This window comes from Punctularia strigosozonata (assembly GCF_000264995.1).
Source record: "Punctularia strigosozonata HHB-11173 SS5 unplaced genomic scaffold PUNSTscaffold_7, whole genome shotgun sequence".
Lineage (NCBI taxonomy): Eukaryota > Fungi > Basidiomycota > Agaricomycetes > Corticiales > Punctulariaceae > Punctularia > Punctularia strigosozonata.
The window spans coordinates 850105-869433 of record NW_006767439.1 but is presented as its reverse complement, the minus strand read 5'-3'; the positions used below and the strand labels follow the sequence as shown (position 1 = coordinate 869433).

The 19329-nt window shown below is 53.0% G+C and overlaps 8 protein-coding genes across 8 annotated transcripts; 4 read left to right on the top strand and 4 right to left on the bottom strand.

Moving 5' to 3' along the window:
* Window positions 1-38: 38 nt before the first annotated feature.
* On the top strand, window positions 39-1895 carry PUNSTDRAFT_103268 (PIN domain-like protein; the record flags this gene model as incomplete). Its single annotated transcript, XM_007384300.1, has 5 exons — window positions 39-79; window positions 134-196; window positions 257-419; window positions 481-1275; window positions 1335-1895. The coding sequence occupies 5 exons, from the start codon at window positions 39-41 to the stop codon at window positions 1827-1829; spliced, it is 1557 nt and encodes a 518-aa protein (XP_007384362.1). The 3' UTR covers window positions 1830-1895.
* Window positions 1896-2054: 159 nt separating this feature from the next.
* PUNSTDRAFT_144012 (uncharacterized protein) lies at window positions 2055-3339 on the bottom strand (the record flags this gene model as incomplete). The annotated part of the gene is made up of 2 exons (XM_007384299.1): window positions 2055-3151; window positions 3207-3339. 2 exons carry the CDS (start codon window positions 3337-3339, stop codon window positions 2067-2069), a joined length of 1218 nt encoding a protein of 405 aa, XP_007384361.1. The 3' UTR covers window positions 2055-2066.
* Window positions 3340-3524: 185 nt separating this feature from the next.
* PUNSTDRAFT_120778 (uncharacterized protein) lies at window positions 3525-3874 on the top strand. Its single transcript, XM_007384298.1, has one exon. It carries the CDS (start codon window positions 3568-3570, stop codon window positions 3808-3810), a length of 243 nt encoding a protein of 80 aa, XP_007384360.1. The 5' UTR covers window positions 3525-3567; the 3' UTR covers window positions 3811-3874.
* A 553-nt stretch (window positions 3875-4427) lies between these two features.
* On the bottom strand, window positions 4428-7648 carry PUNSTDRAFT_68527 (subtilisin-like protein; the record flags this gene model as incomplete). Its single annotated transcript, XM_007384297.1, has 22 exons — window positions 4428-4490; window positions 4540-4558; window positions 4691-4764; window positions 4816-4832; window positions 4888-4961; window positions 5018-5074; window positions 5152-5266; window positions 5327-5354; window positions 5404-5469; window positions 5522-5560; window positions 5617-5660; window positions 5711-5758; window positions 5817-6009; window positions 6071-6121; window positions 6177-6202; window positions 6283-6341; window positions 6409-6475; window positions 6531-6586; window positions 6648-6699; window positions 6758-6835; window positions 6893-7181; window positions 7238-7648. 22 exons carry the CDS (start codon window positions 7646-7648, stop codon window positions 4428-4430), a joined length of 1926 nt encoding a protein of 641 aa, XP_007384359.1.
* Window positions 7649-8546: 898 nt separating this feature from the next.
* On the top strand, window positions 8547-11654 carry PUNSTDRAFT_68592 (mesa protein; the record flags this gene model as incomplete). Its single annotated transcript, XM_007384296.1, has 10 exons — window positions 8547-8656; window positions 8721-8954; window positions 9010-9823; window positions 9880-10018; window positions 10071-10236; window positions 10304-10616; window positions 10674-10964; window positions 11033-11209; window positions 11257-11379; window positions 11463-11654. The coding sequence occupies 10 exons, from the start codon at window positions 8547-8549 to the stop codon at window positions 11652-11654; spliced, it is 2559 nt and encodes an 852-aa protein (XP_007384358.1).
* Window positions 11655-12273: 619 nt separating this feature from the next.
* On the top strand, window positions 12274-12708 carry PUNSTDRAFT_134788 (uncharacterized protein; the record flags this gene model as incomplete). The annotated part of the gene is made up of 4 exons (XM_007384295.1): window positions 12274-12320; window positions 12377-12415; window positions 12482-12544; window positions 12606-12708. 4 exons carry the CDS (start codon window positions 12274-12276, stop codon window positions 12706-12708), a joined length of 252 nt encoding a protein of 83 aa, XP_007384357.1.
* An 826-nt stretch (window positions 12709-13534) lies between these two features.
* Window positions 13535-17437, bottom strand: PUNSTDRAFT_144011 (uncharacterized protein). The gene is made up of 16 exons (XM_007384294.1): window positions 16571-17437; window positions 16365-16513; window positions 16256-16309; window positions 16129-16201; window positions 15800-16076; window positions 15721-15745; window positions 15531-15619; window positions 15386-15469; window positions 15297-15335; window positions 15223-15243; window positions 14922-15169; window positions 14842-14865; window positions 14595-14777; window positions 14482-14541; window positions 14282-14424; window positions 13535-14229 (listed from the first exon to the last, which is right to left on the bottom strand). Exons 1-16 carry the CDS (start codon window positions 17324-17326, stop codon window positions 13839-13841), a joined length of 2616 nt encoding a protein of 871 aa, XP_007384356.1. The 5' UTR covers window positions 17327-17437; the 3' UTR covers window positions 13535-13838.
* Window positions 17438-17984: 547 nt separating this feature from the next.
* PUNSTDRAFT_113939 (uncharacterized protein) lies at window positions 17985-18757 on the bottom strand (the record flags this gene model as incomplete). Its single annotated transcript, XM_007384293.1, has 6 exons — window positions 17985-18144; window positions 18197-18319; window positions 18376-18399; window positions 18512-18567; window positions 18623-18667; window positions 18722-18757. 6 exons carry the CDS (start codon window positions 18755-18757, stop codon window positions 17985-17987), a joined length of 444 nt encoding a protein of 147 aa, XP_007384355.1.
* Window positions 18758-19329: the final 572 nt, after the last annotated feature.

Genomic DNA, 19329 nt, shown 5'->3' with positions numbered 1-19329 from the left:
AGCGCTTAAACTCAGATTTCTTTCTCCTTCTCCGGTCCATGGGAGTTTTGGGCCTCGCTCCATTCATCCAGAAAGCATAGTCAGTTCGCTCTAGTGTACTCGTTGACCAGGATGAGCTTATCCACCTTCGTAGCCCGGAAGTTGCTAGGACATTTCCCGCCCGTCTTCGCGAACTTGCAGGCAAGACACTTGCTATGTAAGCGTTCGCTTTACTGTGTTCATCGAGTGCTGTTTGCTCAACATAAGAATACCACAGCGATGGAACACTGGTAACTCAGCGCATGCACTTTGCTCCAGCCCCTCACCCATACCGACATGTCTTAGGCTGGTATCGTCTGGCGCAGGAGCTCCGGGAAAATGGCGTTCGCGCAATTTGCGTCTTCGATGGGCTAGAACGTAGCGCTGCCAAACAGAATGAAGTACGTCACGAAAAATGTATGCGCCTTCTCTTGGATGGGTAGACTGATATTTCTTTCGCAGCTGGAACGTCGGAGAGAGATTCGGCGAATCGACCGCGTTCGAGCATCTATAGAAGCCGGTCGAGTCCGCAGACTGCATCAATTGCGTGCCATCCTCAGACTTGCCAGTGACCTCTCGCCGTCTGAGCGACACCGCATCATCGAAGCTCTCAGGCAAATCAGGCTTTCTGGAGAACCGTTTGACCCCGCACTTCCAGTGGCGGACCTTGCTGAAGATGGCTTCGACCGTGAAGAAATCTTGAATGCGTTCTACGAAAGCATGTCTATAGGTCCGAAGCGCCAAATATCGGTTCCTGCTCACCACGAGGAAGCGTTTCCTGTCAGCAGAGCTGTTCCTGCCAACTTGGACGATCTTCGCTCTGCTCTGTCAGACCTTTACCTCGATTTCCGGGCCAGCGTCAGCAATCTGCGTTCCACGTCTTCTGTTCCCTCCAGCCCCACGCAGTCTCAGTCCGAAGATGACGACATTCAGGCTTCGCAAAACATGTCGAAGAACCAACAAAAGCTTGCGGCCGAAGAGGACGAAGTGTGGAACAGCCTGACACTGGATTCGGTCGTCGCGCCTTTACAAATCGAGCAGGACCTTGGTAGCCTTTGGCACCGTAGCCAATCGATCTCGGAGTCGTACAAGCGGCGGTCAAACCCACCAACCTCAGAAACTTATGAGCAATGCAAGGAGATCCTACGAGCGTCGGGCATTCCCTGCATCGAGACCAGAGGAGCCTTCGAAGCAGAGGCTCTTGCATCTGCTCTGGTCCTGAGCGGACGTGCGGATTATGTTGCTAGCGAAGACACGGTGAGACTGCCCTGGCTCCTCGGTACCGGACCTGTCAAACTCAATTTTGATCCCCACAGGACGTCCTCATATACGAAGCCCCCCTCCTTCGCAACATCACCTCCCGCAATGTCCCTCTCTCTCTTCTGAGTGGCTCGGACGTCCGCTCTGTCCTGTCGCTTACGCGATCCTCCTACATCGACTTTGCCCTCCTCCTGGGTACTGACTTCTCCCAGCGTATAAAGAATGTCGGCCCCGCACGCGCTCTCCGGTTCATTCGCTCCTACGGCTCTATCGAACAGATCCTGAAGCACGAAGGGGAGACGTATCCTCCCCGCACTCCTGTTCCAGAGTACCTCGCGCAGGTGGCCATGGGCAGGGCCGTCTTCGAAACCTTGCCTCCCCTACCTGACGAGGGGCTCTTGGTAAACGCCGCGGAGGACGAGAAGACTGTGCACGGAATTATGATGAAGTATGGGTTGGGTAGGGAGATCCGGGAGTCTCCTGAGGTGGATTACGAGTATACCGACGCCCTAGCTGGCAATTATTTCGGGGACGATCCAACTGCATTATGAGCTCTCATAGCATACATCTTACGCCATAATGAAGTACTCCATATCGCATGTGTACTCTTAATCAACAACTTGTCAGAGAAATCCAATGACTGACGGGGAGTTAGGAGGACATGGCGAACTCGACCTCGGCAACCTCGAAGCTTTCGCCCATATCATCCCAATGCGCGATGCAGAGTAATGCAACTGGATTTTTACGATCAAAGAATATCATGTAGTGCATACAGAGTAGAGGCAACTTCACTCCAGGCCATCAATCTCGAGACCGAGGAGGTCGTCCCCGAGCAATTCTACTTTGGGAGAGCGCTCCTCATAGCCCTGACTATCATGGTTTTGGCCTTGATTCTCGTAGTAGCTGTATGGCCTGTGTTGGATCCCACCGCCGTTGGGATAAGGAGTCGGATCAGGGTCAACGACATCGAAGATATCGTTGATCGCGTCGTCGACCAAGTTCCGCATCGCCATGGAAGGGGTCGGTATAACCATGACGGCCGCGATCTCGTTGTCGGGCACGGAGTGACTCGCGTCTTGGACTGCAGTGACTGCTGGTTGCGCAGCCGTGGGAGCGGGCGTGTTATCGTCGCCGTCCTCAGCCATGAGGACGGAGACCAGCGCGTCCTCGACGACCTCGTTCATAAGGACGTCACCGAGGACCGTGTTGAGGGTGCCTTCGGTTTGCTGGGCAGGCCCGGTGGCGACAGCCACAGGCGCAGTGGCAGCGCCGAGAGGAGTAGTGTTCGTGCCGGAGATAGGGACGATCGCGCTGGGTTCCTCGGGTGCAGGCGAAGGCAGCGCGGCGGCGGCGGTATTTGCAGCGGCACTGGCGGAGTCGGTGGCGATCACGGGTGCACTGTCGGCAGCGGCGAGGATAGGGGCGGAGGCCTGAGCGATCGTGCTAACGGACGAAGGGGGTCCGGGCACGGCTGCGGCGGTGGCAGAGGTTGCGTTGGTGGATGAGCCATTGGCGGCGGGGACTATCGGTGCCGTTGGAGGAGACAAAGGCATCGCCGCCGCCGTGGCCGAGGTGGCTGCGACGGTCGGAACGGTCGCCTGAGGAGCGATCGACCCAAGCCCAAGCGAGCCTACCATGCCTTCGATTTCACTAAGAGCACCTTCCAATGTTTCCAAGAGCGCCGCCGCGGGGTCTGAAGACATCTCCCTTGATACAAAGTAGCCGGGTCTGTCAATGGCGTCTTGGGGGGAGCTCGGGACGATGAAGGGTGCATAGTCGATGGCATCCTGAGGGGAGCTCGGGATTGGTATCCTGTCCTTAACAGGGCGCGTAACACGCCCTGTGGATGTTGGGACGACGGCTGAGAGAACGCCTGAAGGGTAGGCTCGTAAGTCTGGGAGAAACTGAGCGAAGAAGTGCATACATACTCGTTGCAAGGGCGCCAGTAGTACGGCTAGCGCTAGAAACGGGGATCGGCGCCGCCAAGACGGGGGCGATGGATTGCACGAGGGTAACGGCCAAGACCAGCTTAGCGAAGTTGGAGGTGAATGAGATGCACATGGTGGTAGTGGTGATGATGATGGAGTTGCGGTATGCGAAAGTGCTTGCGAGGGGAGAGTAAATATCACTCCAGGTGATGAGGATAGATGGGCAAGTGGGTTTCTGGCATTCCAGTGATTGCGAGCCAGAATTTATACTCCTCAAAGGCCGAGATTATCCGTCGTGCGGTACTTTGCTACCCGTCAGACAGAGTGATCGTGCCGCTCCCGCACCCTCAGGACATCCGGTATGTCCTATTCAGGTAATATAGCCATTAATTACAGCAGAGACGAAAGACGGTATGATGCAGACGCGGTCACCCGCACCGTTGCTTCAGCATATGGTCCAATCAGGTCCTCGGAGATGCTAACCCTGACGTGCTTGTACATTGCAGAGCAAGGGCGGAAAACGGGAATGATGGTTTTCCGCGCTTGCGATCTGGCAGTAATTCCGCGTCCCGTTCGCGCCTGGAACAGGGGTCAACCGGATTGAACCGGTCACAGGTGGCCTTGTGAGGACAAAACGCTGAACCACGTCATGTTGCGGTAGAAAGAGCTCAGTGGTAAAAGTCGTCTGAGATCTCAGCCACTGCTGCCGGGGTGAACGCCCTCGCATTCGCGCTTCCGGCTCCGGCATCACCGGAGTCCCGAGGGCCGGAAGGTCACGAGACCAGTATGATGAGATATAACTCACACGTGGCAAACACCTTGGCTTCCAACCAATGCCATCCTGGCCAAGGGACGTTCCATATATCGCAGCTACGAATGGAGCGTGGGTCTTCACTGTGCTGGGATAAAGAAATGTCAGCATGCTGATTGGCTTGGCGATCTACACGAATGTGGTCGCAGAGTTGTATTTGTATGTGCTCACAAATCCAGGCTTGCAAACTAATATTTCCTTGTTTTGCAAGTACTCTACACAACTCTTGTCTGAAAGTTCAGGATTGTGATGTTTCAGACACCGAAATATATCTCCTGGATAGTACTCAATATACATGTGCACCACGCGCACGATTCACAAAGGTCTGGATTGTCCGTAGTGCGTTGTAACTACAGGTCCGACGAAATCGTGATTCTCATCTTTGCCAGTGGTATCGTTCTGACACGCTCTCAGGGAAGAGCAAGGAAAAGTGGCATCAACTTGGTGAGGTTGGGGGTGCCAACGCCAGTAACCTAATCTTCGTGTTAGCAAAGCTGTCAGGACGTCGAATGCGACACATACGGGGTCCCAGCCGGTCGTACTGTAGCAAGCGAACGAACACGGCAAGGTCGTCAATAATGCCCGAGCCACGAGAACATGTCACTCACGCAGAAAAGCCGGTGGTCCCTGCACGAGGTATGGATATCAATACCCGAATACTGGTTCTGACGACAGGGACATACCGCAGCCGGGGTTCGTCCCGTTGGTGATATCGTTGAAAGCAGCCTGGAAATCGCCGGAGTATATCTATGCGCCCAATATTAACTGGAATCCACAGTCCAAACTCGGCAGACTGACGGCAGGGTTGATGAAACCTACGGCGGGGAGTCAATAATCTCTAAACCCAAATATTCCACGAGATGGCCGCACCAACTGGACCCTTTCCGGCAGCAATACGAGCGTCATTGATAAGAGTTATCAGCGAACCCACAACGGGACTCGAGCTGCAATGCTCGCATGATGAGTATTATCGAGACGAGGAAGGTCTCGAACGACGTACGCGCTTGTCCCGAATACCAGCTCGAAATCTCCGTCGATGCCGATTACATAGTTGGCGCTGAATCACAAAGATAGTTCCATATACACAGGTCACCGGAGATACCAAATTTGAATGTTATGAAACCAAGAACATACCCATTGGCGGAAAGATCTGGAACACCACGCGAAGTACCGCTGTTATTGAACTGCGCGGAAGTAAACGGAGGCGGGTGGTTCGTCAGGAAGCTGGTTACAGCTTCCGCTTGATAGCCTGCGCACATTGCCGCAGGATCAGCGAATGTTATCACAGAGTTCAATGGTTTCATCTTACTTGGCATATTGAAGAAGTTGCTGAAGCCCTACAGAGAGTTCAGTGGCGTTCAGGGTTTGGGCAGAGGGTAAACGCACGCCTCCACTGAAGATGACCTGAGCGCAAGCGCTTTCTGGGTCATTCACCGTGGCGCCAGGGTTGACCTGCAAGCACAGCATTCAATAACCGTCACCCAGGAAGGATAGATGAGCATACCTGGGTAGCTCCGACACCGGTGACGAAAGGGCATGTAACCTTGACCAGAGTTCAGTGCCTTAAGCAGAAGATGAGCCCTTAAGATCGCGCCTCACCGGGAAGTCAGGACTGAATCGCGTGCCACGGGTCGACGGAGTTCCTTCAGGACGTTCAGAATCAATGGTGCTCCATCGGAGGTTGATATCGAACCTTGTGCTGTCAAACATTCTCCTCCATTGCCAGCGACGCCATCGTCACCTACACGCCCATCCAATCAAACTCCGATAGCCCACTGAGAATCACGGTGTTCTCTCACCAGAACTGTATAGCACGGTGGTGCCAAGCATGCCCAGCTTTCCGTACTCAGCGCATTGCCGGTTTGCGTATGCGACAGTAAAGTCGGCCTCGTCGGCACCGTATGATGTAGAGACAACGTTCGGAGGGGCAATGATGCCGCAGGATTCTGCGCCTTTGAACCCACCACGTGCGGTATCGGGGTAAATTCCGTCCTGATTGCGAAGTACGTGGTCACAAGGGATATTCCGAGAGCTATATGAACGCAGAACTGACGAAGTCCGGGTCATCTCCGCCTTCAAATGTGCAGAATGAAGCATCGACAGCCTTTCAATTACGATATGTCAGAGAAAGGACAAAGGAAACATGAAAAGCGTCATACATCAAGCCAGTTATCGAAGGAAGCTCCTATTGATTCGAATATGTTAGTACAAATAGCGCGTTTTGGAGGGCTGAAATGCTAGGAAATGGAATGAACATGGGCGAACCTTCGACCAGATCGCCCGTCTGCAGGAGCGTAATGGGCTGCGGGTTGGTCAACGCAAAACTATCATATCAATCCGTCAGCATCCCGGCTCATACTGCGTTACCGACGAAGACGATTCTCGACTTACGCATATTCAAGGTCCAGATCGCTCTCACCGTTGAAATCGAAGCTCTGGTCGGTTGTTTGGACCGTACCTAGGGCAAAATTCAGAACGCCCACTTTCCCACCGTAGGCATTGACTTAGCTCACCGCCATCGATAGCCACCGTGATAGGTCGGGTGCCAACCTGCGAGGGGGAGAAGTTCCTATATATAAGACAGCGCGATTAGTCAGAAAGCATATTTAACGGCGTTCGGTAAAACATACCCGAAGAACAGGTCTAAGTCAGAGGCAAGGAAAGCTTGAGGCGTGAACTCGGCTGCACATACCATACATTTCAGTGTTCAGGGTATCGATATATATTTTAAGAGACAAACTGATGCCGAATGTGTTACGGTCGGTAGCAACGGGCGTGTAGTTGACGGCATACAGTGCACGGAGGCAGTCGGGCGTAACTGCATGGTGACAACAAGTCAATCCCTCGTTTTATCGATGCCGAAAGAAACACACACTCATTTGATCGCAAGTTTCCAGTGAAGGAGTGATAGTGACGGCTACACCGTTCGTCTTCGGGCCCGTCTCAGGCGACGGGGCCCCGATCCCACCGAAGCGTTTCTTCAACTCCCTCTTCCTCTTGGAGGGCGACTCAGGTATGTGGTGGGTGAAGTGCACAGTTGGTTTGATAAGGTCCACATGCTCCTGAATGTGGGCAGGTACAGAGTACGAGTGACAGCCGATCTGTTGCAAGCCTGTGGCCGCATGCGTATAAACATGGTATTCGGCATCGAGGAGCTCCTCCACCTGGAACGTTGCCGTCGTCGGTGTCCGTTTCCAGCTGTCGAAGGGAAAATACATACCTCCGCAGCAGTAGCGTTGGCTACGTCAATCCATCCTTTGTTATGCGATACCCTGATGCGCTCTGCATCAAACCCAGCGTCAGCCAACCACCCCTTGATTGCGTCGATAGTCTCGTCCTTGGGGGCGAAGAAGTCGACGACTGCCGCGGGGGACCAGTGCTGGCCGTACGAGTCACTCTTGGGATGAGACACCTTCATGAGCATCTCTTCCAGTAGATGCAAGTTCTGCTGCGCAAGGCCGATCTTGAGAGGCAGGACGCGGTCAGGCTCGACGCGTCCTGTACGCTGCCATCTCTCTGGATTCGGTTCGTTGGCACGGCGCTCGTGAACGACGTGTGGCGCACGCCGTGAAGGGACAGCGGAGACGCATACTGAAAGGAGAAGAGTCAGGAGGGCGGGGTATGCGCGCATGGCGCTCAAGGGACCGACGGTGAACGAGGATCCTGACGTATCCTAGGACACACGAGGGGCTTTAATAGGCGGTCTGCGCAGACAACTGGTCAGATCTGAAAGAAGGCATGCGCGTAGCACATCGCATGAACTGATCTATCGTCAATGATACCACGACCATATGGAGGAATGTGCAGAACCAGCGACCGTGGCATGAGATGGTCTCCACGAATCAGCTCCGTGGCGAGTTGAGCACAGTAAGCGTGTCCAGCTAGGATCGATGGTGGGATATGGACACTGTAGCCGGTAACGGTACAAGAAACTTCGGAAGACGCTTCTTCATTCCATTGGTCGGTATGCGCAGCAGATTGACAGTCGGCACAGAAACGGTGCATACGTTCACGCAGACGATGCCGAGCCCGACAAATAGGGCATGGTTTTACACAGTGGATTCAATGAACGTCACTCATTCAGCACCTGGACCATGACCAGGACCTATAGGACATCATGAACACCACCCCAGCCCATAGGTGTAGATATGAATAGCATATACGGGTGCGAGTTCAGAGATAAGGCAGAAGTATACTGTGAGAGACGAAGAGAGAGCATGGTCCGGGATGGCCTCATGATGACGGTCTACCGGCAACGGGCGCCGTCCCCAGTCGCTAGAGTGACAATAGGCATTTATAGTATAGGCGGTTGATCCCAGTGGACGTCGAGATGTTTGACCATCGCCCGGAGGCGTTGAAGTTGTCCTACCAAGAGGTCTGCGCGATCGTGGTCGAGAACAGAGACGCGTTGATTCGCGCCGCCGCGTTGCCACACCGGTCTCCTCTTGCGCAACGACCTACGCTACTGATGTTCATGGACTGAAAGTCCTAGCCCTAATTTGTTCAGGTTTTTTGCCTGCATCCGTATCATGGCTAGCGATGGCCAACATTGCTCCTTCGTGCTTCTCGCCGAGTTCGACATAGATCGCGGTGCGCAGTTGACCTACCAATTTCCCCAACCCCTTGGAACAGATGAGACGTGCGCATAACTTTGTGCATCCCCCCCTGCGCATACACTCATATCTCTTGCTCTTGATTTGTAGCCTGCTAGCCAACTTGATGCTCCCAGATGGCGCGGAGAAGCAGTCGGAGGACTGGACGATCTTCTTCCTCAACCAGACACCGTTCAATACCATCGCGCCTGTTCTCGCCCTTGAGACTCCGGAACTCAACGGGAGACCGCCTAGTACGGTCAGCTGGAACGGCGAAAATGGCCGCCCACAGCTGCTCTACGTGTTGAATCTAGTGAGGACGAAGATTGATAAGACGGTGCGCAGGTGCGTTCAAAGATTCCTCCCGCAAGACCGTTTCATTACTGACGCATACTTGCAGAGGTGCTGTAGTCAAAGCTATGGCCATCTGCACTCGGCACCCCTTCATCCAAATATTCAAACCCATCCTCCTCATGGCCCTCGATGACTACTATACATCTCCCTCGCAGGAATGTCTTGCCCGCCTCTTCGACGCTGTGAACGCCATGGATCTCTCTGGCGCACCAACTCTTACCCGTTCTGAGAAGATTGTCATGCGCACCAGCGACTGGAAGGACATCTTTGCTGAAAAATTCCAGTCTACCACAGCGACTAAACCGGGTTCAGATAAAGACACGGCCTCCACATTGAATGGGTCTACGCCATCGCTGCTAGGCGCCAAGGATATCAGTGCACGATCTCATCGCAGCACTCCATCCTGGGACTCGCGGTCTTCGTTCGAGGACGGTATCATCATGCGTGAAAAATCTCAGAGTCGCGACCGGGCTGGCACGACCACCTCGTCGTCTTCCACTTCAACGCAGCAGCAGCAGCAAGGTGGCCAGCAATCACGCCACTCGCCGGACAACTCGTTTGACGCAGACGAGAGCGTCGTCTTCATCGGCAATGAGCCAGGAATGGACACGCCAGGCGTTCAACGCGTCGCGCCGCCCATCAAAACACGAGCACGTCGAGGCACCGATGCTTCTTCAACTTCGTCCCATGGTACCCATGGCCGGAGAGACTACAGCAACGCTGGGCACGTCCCGAGTGGTCCGGCGGGCGTCGGAACAGGGGTGAAAGATACGCATTTTTACCAGACCGCGATAGCGTACGAAGGTCATCAAATACCGATCAAAATGCCGTTGTATACCTTCCCCGAGGAAGTTGGCGATGTGAGTTGCGATGCGTATGTTGCAATCTCAGAGATGCTCATGTGGCCATCGTACAGTACTCCCTCATCCAGCTCATACAGACGTTCTCCCCTTCTCCTTCTACCTCCCAAGTTCAAGGCCCTCATCATCCTCACCTCCACACGAACGGTCCGTCTACGAACCCAATTGTAATCTTATTCAATGCTCTTGTGACAGGTAAATGTCTCTTTTGTTGCCTTGTGCGATGTATCGACCAACGTCGTCACAGGAAAACGGATAATATTCTTGGGCCATAATCGGCCAGCCGGACAAGTTGCGACCTACGTGCTCGCGGCTTGTGCCCTGGGGAGCGGGTGCGGGTGCGTACTGAGAGGATTCATCGAGAGGGCGTTTCCGTACGCGAACTTGACCAACAAGGACGAGTGGGAATCAATGTAAGCGTTATGTATGTCTAGATATCGTTGTCCCGAGTACTCATGGCATGTTTTCCGTGTGTTCCAGTCCAGCTTACATTGCAGGAGTCACAAATCCAATCTTCGAGTCTTCGGGGACATGGGATCTACTATGCGACGTCGGCTCCGGCAGGGTCGTCGTACACAAGGACATTCACCTAAACTATCCACCCAACCAATACCAGCCGACATCTGGCTTTGGCCTGAACTCGCCCCCGTTGATTGTTCGCTCAGGAACGCTCAAAGCGGAAGGCTCTGCCGGCAACGAGGAAGAAATGCTGAAAGGCGCCGCTCGAGACGGCGGAGGCGAACGGAAGGGTGATTTCTTGAAAGATGGAACAGACAACCTGTTTGTTGAGGACGTCAGTTTTCCTTCCTAGGTGTTCTCCAAATGCGAGTGCTGACGTTGAATGCTTCAGATCATATCGGCTATCAACTACCACTTCGGTGAGAACCTTGTCCGTGCACGGTTCGCAGAGTACGCGTCCCGATTCGTGAGACTCGCGGCTCGCTATGAGGAGGAATGTTACGGATCGACCGAGATTGGCTACCGATCGTCCTTCTTCTCGATGTCTGGCCTTAATACAGGGCCCCAACTCGGCAGTGGCATGGCGTTCCTAGATGACGCAGGAGGGGCGAGGGAGCTTGCGGCGAACGCAAGTAGAATCGAGGCTTGGAGACGGACGAAGGTGTACCAATATTACGAGCAGGTGAGCCGCCGTCGCGGCAAATGCCTTTGGTCATATAGTGAAGTTAACCTAGTTGTTTGCTCTTGTAGGACTTCAAGAAGGCTATGATCACGAACGCACTTCAGAGGTTCGATCTGACCCATCAGTTATGGCGACTACGACACGGACGAAACATGCCGGACCCTGAGGTCGAACTCATCTTGCGCACGATCGCGGACAATATTCGGACGTATGAATCTGCTGTTGAGGCTAGTATTTCCCACTATGTGGCACCAATCTCAGGTTTACTGATGTTATGTTTATCGTCTAATAGCTTTTGTCGTATATACCGCCATATACGGGTGGCTTAGCCCCGCTTAGCTTTGCGCTCTTCCATCCCCAAGAATCTGTTCGGCGTCTTGCCGTCGAAATCTTCAACGAGTTGCGGCAATATCCTGTGCGTTTCACCTTGCATTCATGGAGCACTTTTGCATAACATATCATCCATGCGGTAACCATGGACTTATCGCCCGTTCCCAGGTTGGCGTCCAATTTTTGCAGGCGCTCAACTCGTTCCAGCGCTACGCCTATGTTCGTCAGGCGCACGCGCTCGAAACGCGGAATGTGCAGGAACATCAGCATCATCAGGCACACTCGCAGCTACAGCCTCCGCCGACATCGAATTTAGGGGCACGCAACACGAACCGGAGTGAATCAAGTTTGGTAGGGTAAGGCTCCAGGGAGAAAGACAGCCATGACATTTCAGTGGAGGGTAACACGACGTCATTCACCATGATGTTAACTCCATCACTGACGCCGTTTACCAATCTTGCAGATGCAAATGGGAAGGCATTGTCTGCCCCGCATACTTGCGACTATTTTTGCATGGCGGGTCGGAACCAAGACGCCGGCGCTACTTCATCTGCAAACAATACTCGGACTTCGTCCTGGGTTTGGAGAGGACAAGCCAAGGCTCATTCACGGCGCTCTGGAGCCATAGTCCACTTCTGCTTTGATTTTTCAATCCATCAAGGGTATTTATGCGGAACATCACTCTGTATTCTAGCTAACGCGCAACTCGACGCTTTTTCTGTATGCGAGGGCATCACGATCGGGATGGGTTCAGCAAGAAGGGTACGCGATGGAGCACTGTCGGTTCGAGTTCCCACCGCCAACTATAGCATCTGGGAGTCCAATGGGAGATTATGCCTGTCACGGCGAACGAATTGGCAATCAGACGCTATTGTGCCAGAGCTTATCTCGAATCTTACGGCTCCCACAGTCGGTGCTGCGAGCTTGTCTCTGACCAGCGACCTCGTATCGAGATTGACGACAGCCATTGACCTCCACGATGACCTCAAACCAAGCGCAAGGTTCTCGGGATCCGAAGACTTCGAGGTAGGCCATGGCACTGATTAGAGTTACACTCCGCACAGGTCTCATGTATTTCCCAGTGCTAAACAAGGCGAGGCAGTGTCTGAGGCAAAGCACATGTGAGTCAATCTGTTGGCCTGAATGTTGCATATATACTCACAACATGCATCTGCGATCACGGGCAGTACGAGCACGAAGAGCGATCAGGCCAGCAAGCAGTATCAATCCGGTGATCAGTCAACCCCTGCGTGCGTACCCGTTATCGCGTGCATCTGACGAGCTCAGCTCTGAGACCTGGATTGAACGCAGAGATCCTCCTCCTGGGAAGTATACTCCGCGAGGCAAGAAATGCCCGCCGACCGTCGGCACCAAGCCATCGCTCACTCAACCGACGTTGACGCGACCGCGCTAGGATCATTATGTGGCAGGAATCGCTTAATCGACTAGCACACGGTCACCCCGACGCAGTCAAACTTCGTCCCAACTTTTGTCCCAGCATGCGCCTTGTGGTCGCGATCGTTTGGATCGTTCGAGGACACACGCTTCGCTTCCTTCGACGACTAATTATATCATGATTAAAGTACTAGGTGGACGTACTAGGTGGACGAGCGGGTATGGCGAATCGATCGTTGATTGATCAGTGTAACATTACTACAACATGGAAAGTAGGGTCAACGTAGGAAAGCTGGATCCGGATCTCCGGAAGTATATGAAGATCGTTGAGGAAGGCTGATGTATGGTAGTGGTTTTAATATAAGAACCGGATTTCCAAAATGGGTGCATGAGATGTACTGGGTCCGCGGGCGCCTATTGTGACTATCTTTCATCTTGACGTTCACTGCGATGGCAGAAAGCGATAGTAATGCTGTTAATGCTACTTCCGACGACGCCATTTCCCCGTAGGTCGAGCCGCGCATGCGCATGCCGGGAAGCGCTAATCGAAGTTTGTATTCAACGCAAAGCGACCCCCGGTCCGAGGTGGTCCAGCAACAAGATGATAGCATCGCCAAGCCATCTGAGTACGTCGATAGACTGGTGGTTGTACATGTTGATCTCATTTAGCTTCAGTGTAAGCGAACCGTCGGACACGGCCCAGGATGAACACGAAAATTCCTCCGAGGGACCGGTGACGAGGTTAGCGTTCTCCGAGCACGCCGAGCATAGCTGACCCCGTAACAATAGCACCAAACCATGGTTCCGACCCAAAGCTGACAAAAGGAATCCGTCTGGAGGTAAGGGTGGTGCTCAGCCGCCTCCGAAATAATGCTTCACAAAATATATCTACAACAATTTTGTCTGTGAACTCCGTCAAATTATCCCATCCTTCGAGCTCCGCGCCATGATGTCGAATGCTTGATACCTCGGGTCAAACAGATAGCGACAAGATCGAATGCCTAAGATATCTTCTGGCTCCAGGTGCGATATTGAGTGCCACTTGAACACTCCGTCTGCAATAGCGCTCCGCAGCTGAGCTGATGTCGTAGAGCGCCAGGACGAGGAGTTGCATTGCTATTACCTCCGGGACGCATGAGTCGCGAGATGTTATGGCTCTTCATTGACATAAGTCGTATCGGTATCCGCAGTGCCACGACGCTGCTGTTTTCTGCTGAGAAAGCGGGTTAACGTATGGGATGGTTTTTTTGTCGTCATGTCGCTGTACGCGTCGGTCTTCTCGTTCTCCTGTACTTCCTCGTCATCTTGCTGTTTCGGTGTGAGTTGGCGATGAAGGAGGTCTACGGCCTGTCGGATCCAGGAGTAGCGCAGCGCATCGACTAGCTGACTGAACCAAGGGTGCCCGCCGTCCCATACAGTCCACATGCACCAGACGATGAGCACCATGCACATGCAGCTGAATGCACCAAGCGGTATTTGGGTCGAAGGGGTGGTATTTTGGAAGAAGAGTGCGCAGCAGGCAGCTGCGAATGTCACCATACTGGATCCCTATGAGTGGTTGCGACGCAGGACAACAAGAGACCAGTACGTACCCCCACATCATAAGGGCGTAAGGCAAAGAGTAGAGGATGGCTGTAGAAGGGCCCTCAGGTTCCGTCAGCTTGAGGACAGTGTCATACTCACCCAGGGTCTCCAGCTTGAATACCGGATGCGCCTTCTGCGCGAGATCGTTTGCCTGAAGGAACGCGCATGTCAATGCGGGATATTACGAATCGGCTTGGTATCGACTGACCACTTCACCCGCAGACATGTGATGGCTCAATCGGTGGTGTCTGTTGAGAAGTAGCCCGATCTGACACCGATATTCAGGGACATCCTCGGGTAATAATATGAGAGCATACGCACCATGATTGTGCCAATCGAAGCAGCCGTAGATATATATGACGCAATCTGCGCAAAGGATCTTTGCGGAGTCGCGGTGTTGAAGTCGAAGTCCTGCAGGTTTTCGAACGTCGAGCTGTTTCCGACGCTGAAGAAGTTTGGAACCTGGTTCGTCTGGTCGACGCTGGGAATGGCAAGGAATGCAACCTATTTCGGCCATGAGCCCAGGTACTCGCATGGTCGTTCAGTAGCGAGCGAAACTTATGCGTACATTAACGGATAGCAACACAGTGGCCTACGGAAGTGCATCCGTCAACGAACTAGCAAGCGAGTCTCGTGCATATCACGTACCGGGAGAAGGAACTTTTCCCACTCGTCTTGGACTTTCTCGATGAACTTCTTCCATGCGGGTTCTACAACAACAGTATCCACCCAAACTTGCCTCAGACTCTTTAGATGGATATCTGGGGCGAAGAATAGTAAAGGGGAAAATAGCGTGATGAGTAGCGTAGGTGGTCGCTTCTCCTCCTCATGCAGATGGTGTTGTCGACACAACCTGGCCTCCGGGTGGCCATAACGGTTGAGAAATTGGGTATGGGCTGATGTCCCGACTTCAGCGAAGGGCACATCCAAGGATCAGACTGATGCTCACCCATAAGCGACATCATTCGGCCTTCGTCATTTCATCAGCTTCAGATGCGCAACCTCGAGGTTTCTTAGACTCACCAACGACATTCGCAGAGTAGCCTCCTAAATTTTGGACATCTACAAAGAAAAGTCAGCAATGAGGCCTATAATAAGGCGGATACGGTTACAGTTGGCGTTTTTGATCAAATCGAGCAGTATTGTCAAATCCTGAATGCTGTATGGGAATGTCGACCATTTTGAAGTAACCTGGTCTGCAGGGCTGTCAGCTAACAGCCTAGACGTTTGAGCTTCAGCTCCTCTAATCAGCCTCACCAATTCCTCCTTGCATCATCATTCCGATCAACTCTTGCAACAGCTCCTCCGATACCTCTCTCTCCATAGGGAACAGTTCCCAATGTGTCCTAAAAGCAACTTGAGAACTGCCAATAATGGTGCTGTTCTTAGAGTCAAAACGTGTCCTTTCGGTGCAGGGAGGATTACTCACAGACGAAGTTAGTCGCACCAGTATTGAGCTTCCATTTCCTTCTCTATGTCACGTTTGAGTAAGTATCCACTGTAAAATATACGCATTTCATTCTCACTGGCATGTGAAGGCTTAGTGATCCCCTTGACCTCGGTGAGCATCCAATCGATGTCCATCTCATTCAACCAAAAGAGGGACCGATCTTGATGGTTGATGCAGTAATACCAGCACAAGGAATCCGCACCGTACTTTGGATGAGGTAGCTCCAGGACTATTTCGGCATTTTCTGGGAAAATCTCGTCATATTGGAATTTAACGATCATAATGTGTCCTGCATGCTCCTCGATTTTCCTATATGTTTCCGGATCGCAGAGATCAGCATCTGTCAACATGCGCTAAGGTTCCTTTCAGCGGGTTGTTCGTAGGATGAGACGGGATGGGGCTCACCCTGACGGGATGCCAGAAGTAAGTGCAACCTTCCGGTCCTATGTAGCGTGTCCAAGGCTCCGGCGGTTTCTCCCTATTGTCGGTCGTGAATATAAGAACACGGCTCGGAAGCGTCGATGAATCTCACCGATCAAATCTCAACGTCATGGGAGCGACCTTCATGCTCGATATATGGCTCGGTCTAGACAGATCGACACGTTGATAATTATTGTTATCCCCACAGGCGTGCAACTCACACCATGAGTCCTCTCTCATATCGAGCAAGGTACGATACGTCGATAGGTATGATTCCGTGAGCTCGCAGGTAATCCACGGGTTTCTCCTCTTTGCTATCCTTGATCACCGGGGCGATATTCCGCGCCGGTACTGCTTTGATACCGAAGGGCTGTTCGGACCACAATCAGAGGTTGGACGTGAGCTGACGTTGACGTCGGGAGCTGACCTCACTAGTCGTAATGTATTCGTTATGGGCGTTTGGCGCTCCAGGTTGCATGGAAGAGGCAGTATCCGGAGATACATCGTACCCGTGATCATACTGCCCATCCGTCAGATATCCTGACTCGTGTCCCAATGACACCGGCGCGTGAGAGAGGGGACCATCGCTCATTGCCCCGTCGTCCATTGGTGACTGCACAGCTATGTCCACTGACGAGGCGTCCGAGCGTACAGGTGAGTCGGGTCGAGAGCTTGTAGCCGGAATCCCCAATGTATCCACAGTATGAACAGCGATTCCTTCGAGGGGTACGTGCGGATTAGACCTGTGGCCACGGTCTCCGAGCCCTATGTTGGGCGAAGAGGAGTGTCGTATGTCGCCCATGGCTCGGGCATATGGATTGTTCGTTTCCCGTACGTTTATAGAGGATCGTGATGCCTGTACCGCTGTCTCCGAGGGGACGTGAAGATATGTGGCGTCTCGGCCTCGCCTGGGCTGCCAGGAACTCAAAGAGGGAGGTACCCGACTCGCCAGAACCTGCTCGACGGCCATCGGCGGCGCTCCGTCGCCCTCCTTGGTCGAGCGCGGAGGCCTCGTACCTCGACCAGCGCTGGACTGGGAGATCCGCCCACTAGTACTCATCCTGGACCACAATGACTTGAGGATGGTCCAGAACTGGAGGAGAATCCGGTACAGGGCCTGTTTCGGCAGAAGATCCCTGAAGCGTATGAGTATCCTTTGCAGCACGAGAGGGGCGGCAGCCATGGCGGTGGAGGAGGAGGAAAGGGCTCGTTCGTATAGCTCTCGCTGCTATGTAGTGTATAGCTTCACAGCCTGCCTCGAGGCCGCACGCCATGGAGTTCGGGCCTTGGGTGCATGGGAACGGCTCGGTGGTCGCGGGGCGATGCTGTTCAATTTGGCGCCTTGTACTCTCCTCCGGATGTCATGAACAGCTCGATGGTGGCCAGTCCTTAGCGATTGGAAATCAACACTTGTAATTGGCGGTATTGTACTTATCTGTCGAGGCTGGTCGTGGTCCCTGTTTTGCCAGTAGCGCTTGGCGGTCTGCTGCAGCCAGTTCGAATCCGTGCCACGTGGTATAAAAGACGTGTCAACCGTGCTTCTGATCTGGCAATTACTCATTGGACCAGGACTATCGTTTCGACATGAATCGGTCTTTCTGATCCAACAGAGAGATAGCATCATGGATGCTGTCACACATCCTGCGAAAGAAGTGGTGAGTGCGATCGCCTGCTGCTTCGAGGCAAGCCATTCTCGTGAGTCTTGCGCAGACAGATAAACTGGACAATGTCCGTATAAAGACTGTGCGCGCAGTACACCCTGGCAAGACGCAACGATGATGCCGCATACAGTATCGTGGTGTTCGTCATTGCCATCACAGGCGGCAGTTTCCGTCCGCTATTCATACATGGTCAGGACTCCCATTCGGTCTAACGACCTGGCGTCCCGTAATTAGAGCGCAAGCGCTCCTCCATCCGAGTTTTTTCGATTGCTCCATTACCAACTCCGTGATTCTTGTCCACCACGACCATTCGTTGATTTCCCATGCTGTGTAGATGCACCTAGCCCCAACATCAGAACATTTCACCAGAACTACGGCTTCGACCAGCTCACCAGCATGTTAGAGCGCCTACTACGGCAACGGATCCGCCGACTGTCGCACGCACGACTGTGGACGTATTCTGGAAACACAGCAATCCGACCGCCACGACGAAAGCCAACGTGCTCCACATGAGCCTAACACACGTTCTCAGCGGTTCGTGATGTTTGAGATCGATCCATGTGAAACTCACAAGGCATACGGCAGAGCGTACAGGCTATCCGTTCCAACTGTAATCAGTGAGGGGTGTGCGGCATAGAATGATCGGGGCCCACATCGCGAGGCTGTATCCCGACACACTCAGTGTCTGCTGAAGTATGTAAATGGACCGAACACACGTTTCCAATCCATACTTAGGGTGCGTCTTGGAAGTCAAGTACCGAGCCTTTTCGTTATGTTCACATGATGTCCCACGAGCAGCAGGTTGCGCGAAGACCCACCGCATCGGCAGCAGTATGCCTGAACTTGTTCCGATGCTGCCGAACCTTGACATAAAGGATCAGATACATCATTTCCATTTATCGCATGTGGAGGTTGACCTGTAGAAGGCTCATAACAATTGATCCTATCGACATCACCACAGAAACATAGCTGGAAATCTGACAAGGGCTCTTGTCGAAGGTGCTCGTGTTTGGTCCGAAAGGCTGGTCGACGCTCGGAATTGCTAGGAAGGCAACCTGTAACTCCCATATCACTCCAGAGAATCATGAACGGGATAGTGAAGACTCTTGCATTTGCAGTCAACAGAATTGTCGCCTATCTCAGACATAAGTACCGACATTGGTGATGAGAAGTCTCGCACGGTACTTACTATGGTTATCAGCCCTTGCCATTCGTCTTCGAGGCTCGTTATGAACCTTTTCCAAGGGTGTTCGCTAATGACCTGGTCTACATAGATCCTCTCTAAATGTCGCAAATGAACATCGGGTGCACAAAACAATGCGGGCGAAAGGAATGTAATGAGCCATGTGGGACCACCGTTGCCTCCATGCACACTTTGCATGCTGCTTAATCGCGCGCCGGCTTCTCCGTGAAAGTTGAGGAATCGTTGGTGGGCTGTGTTCAGAGATCAAACGTGAATGCAGCGTCGACGACGATTGTGTAGCCATGAATTACCAAATATGCTCATAATGCGTCCTGTACAGTC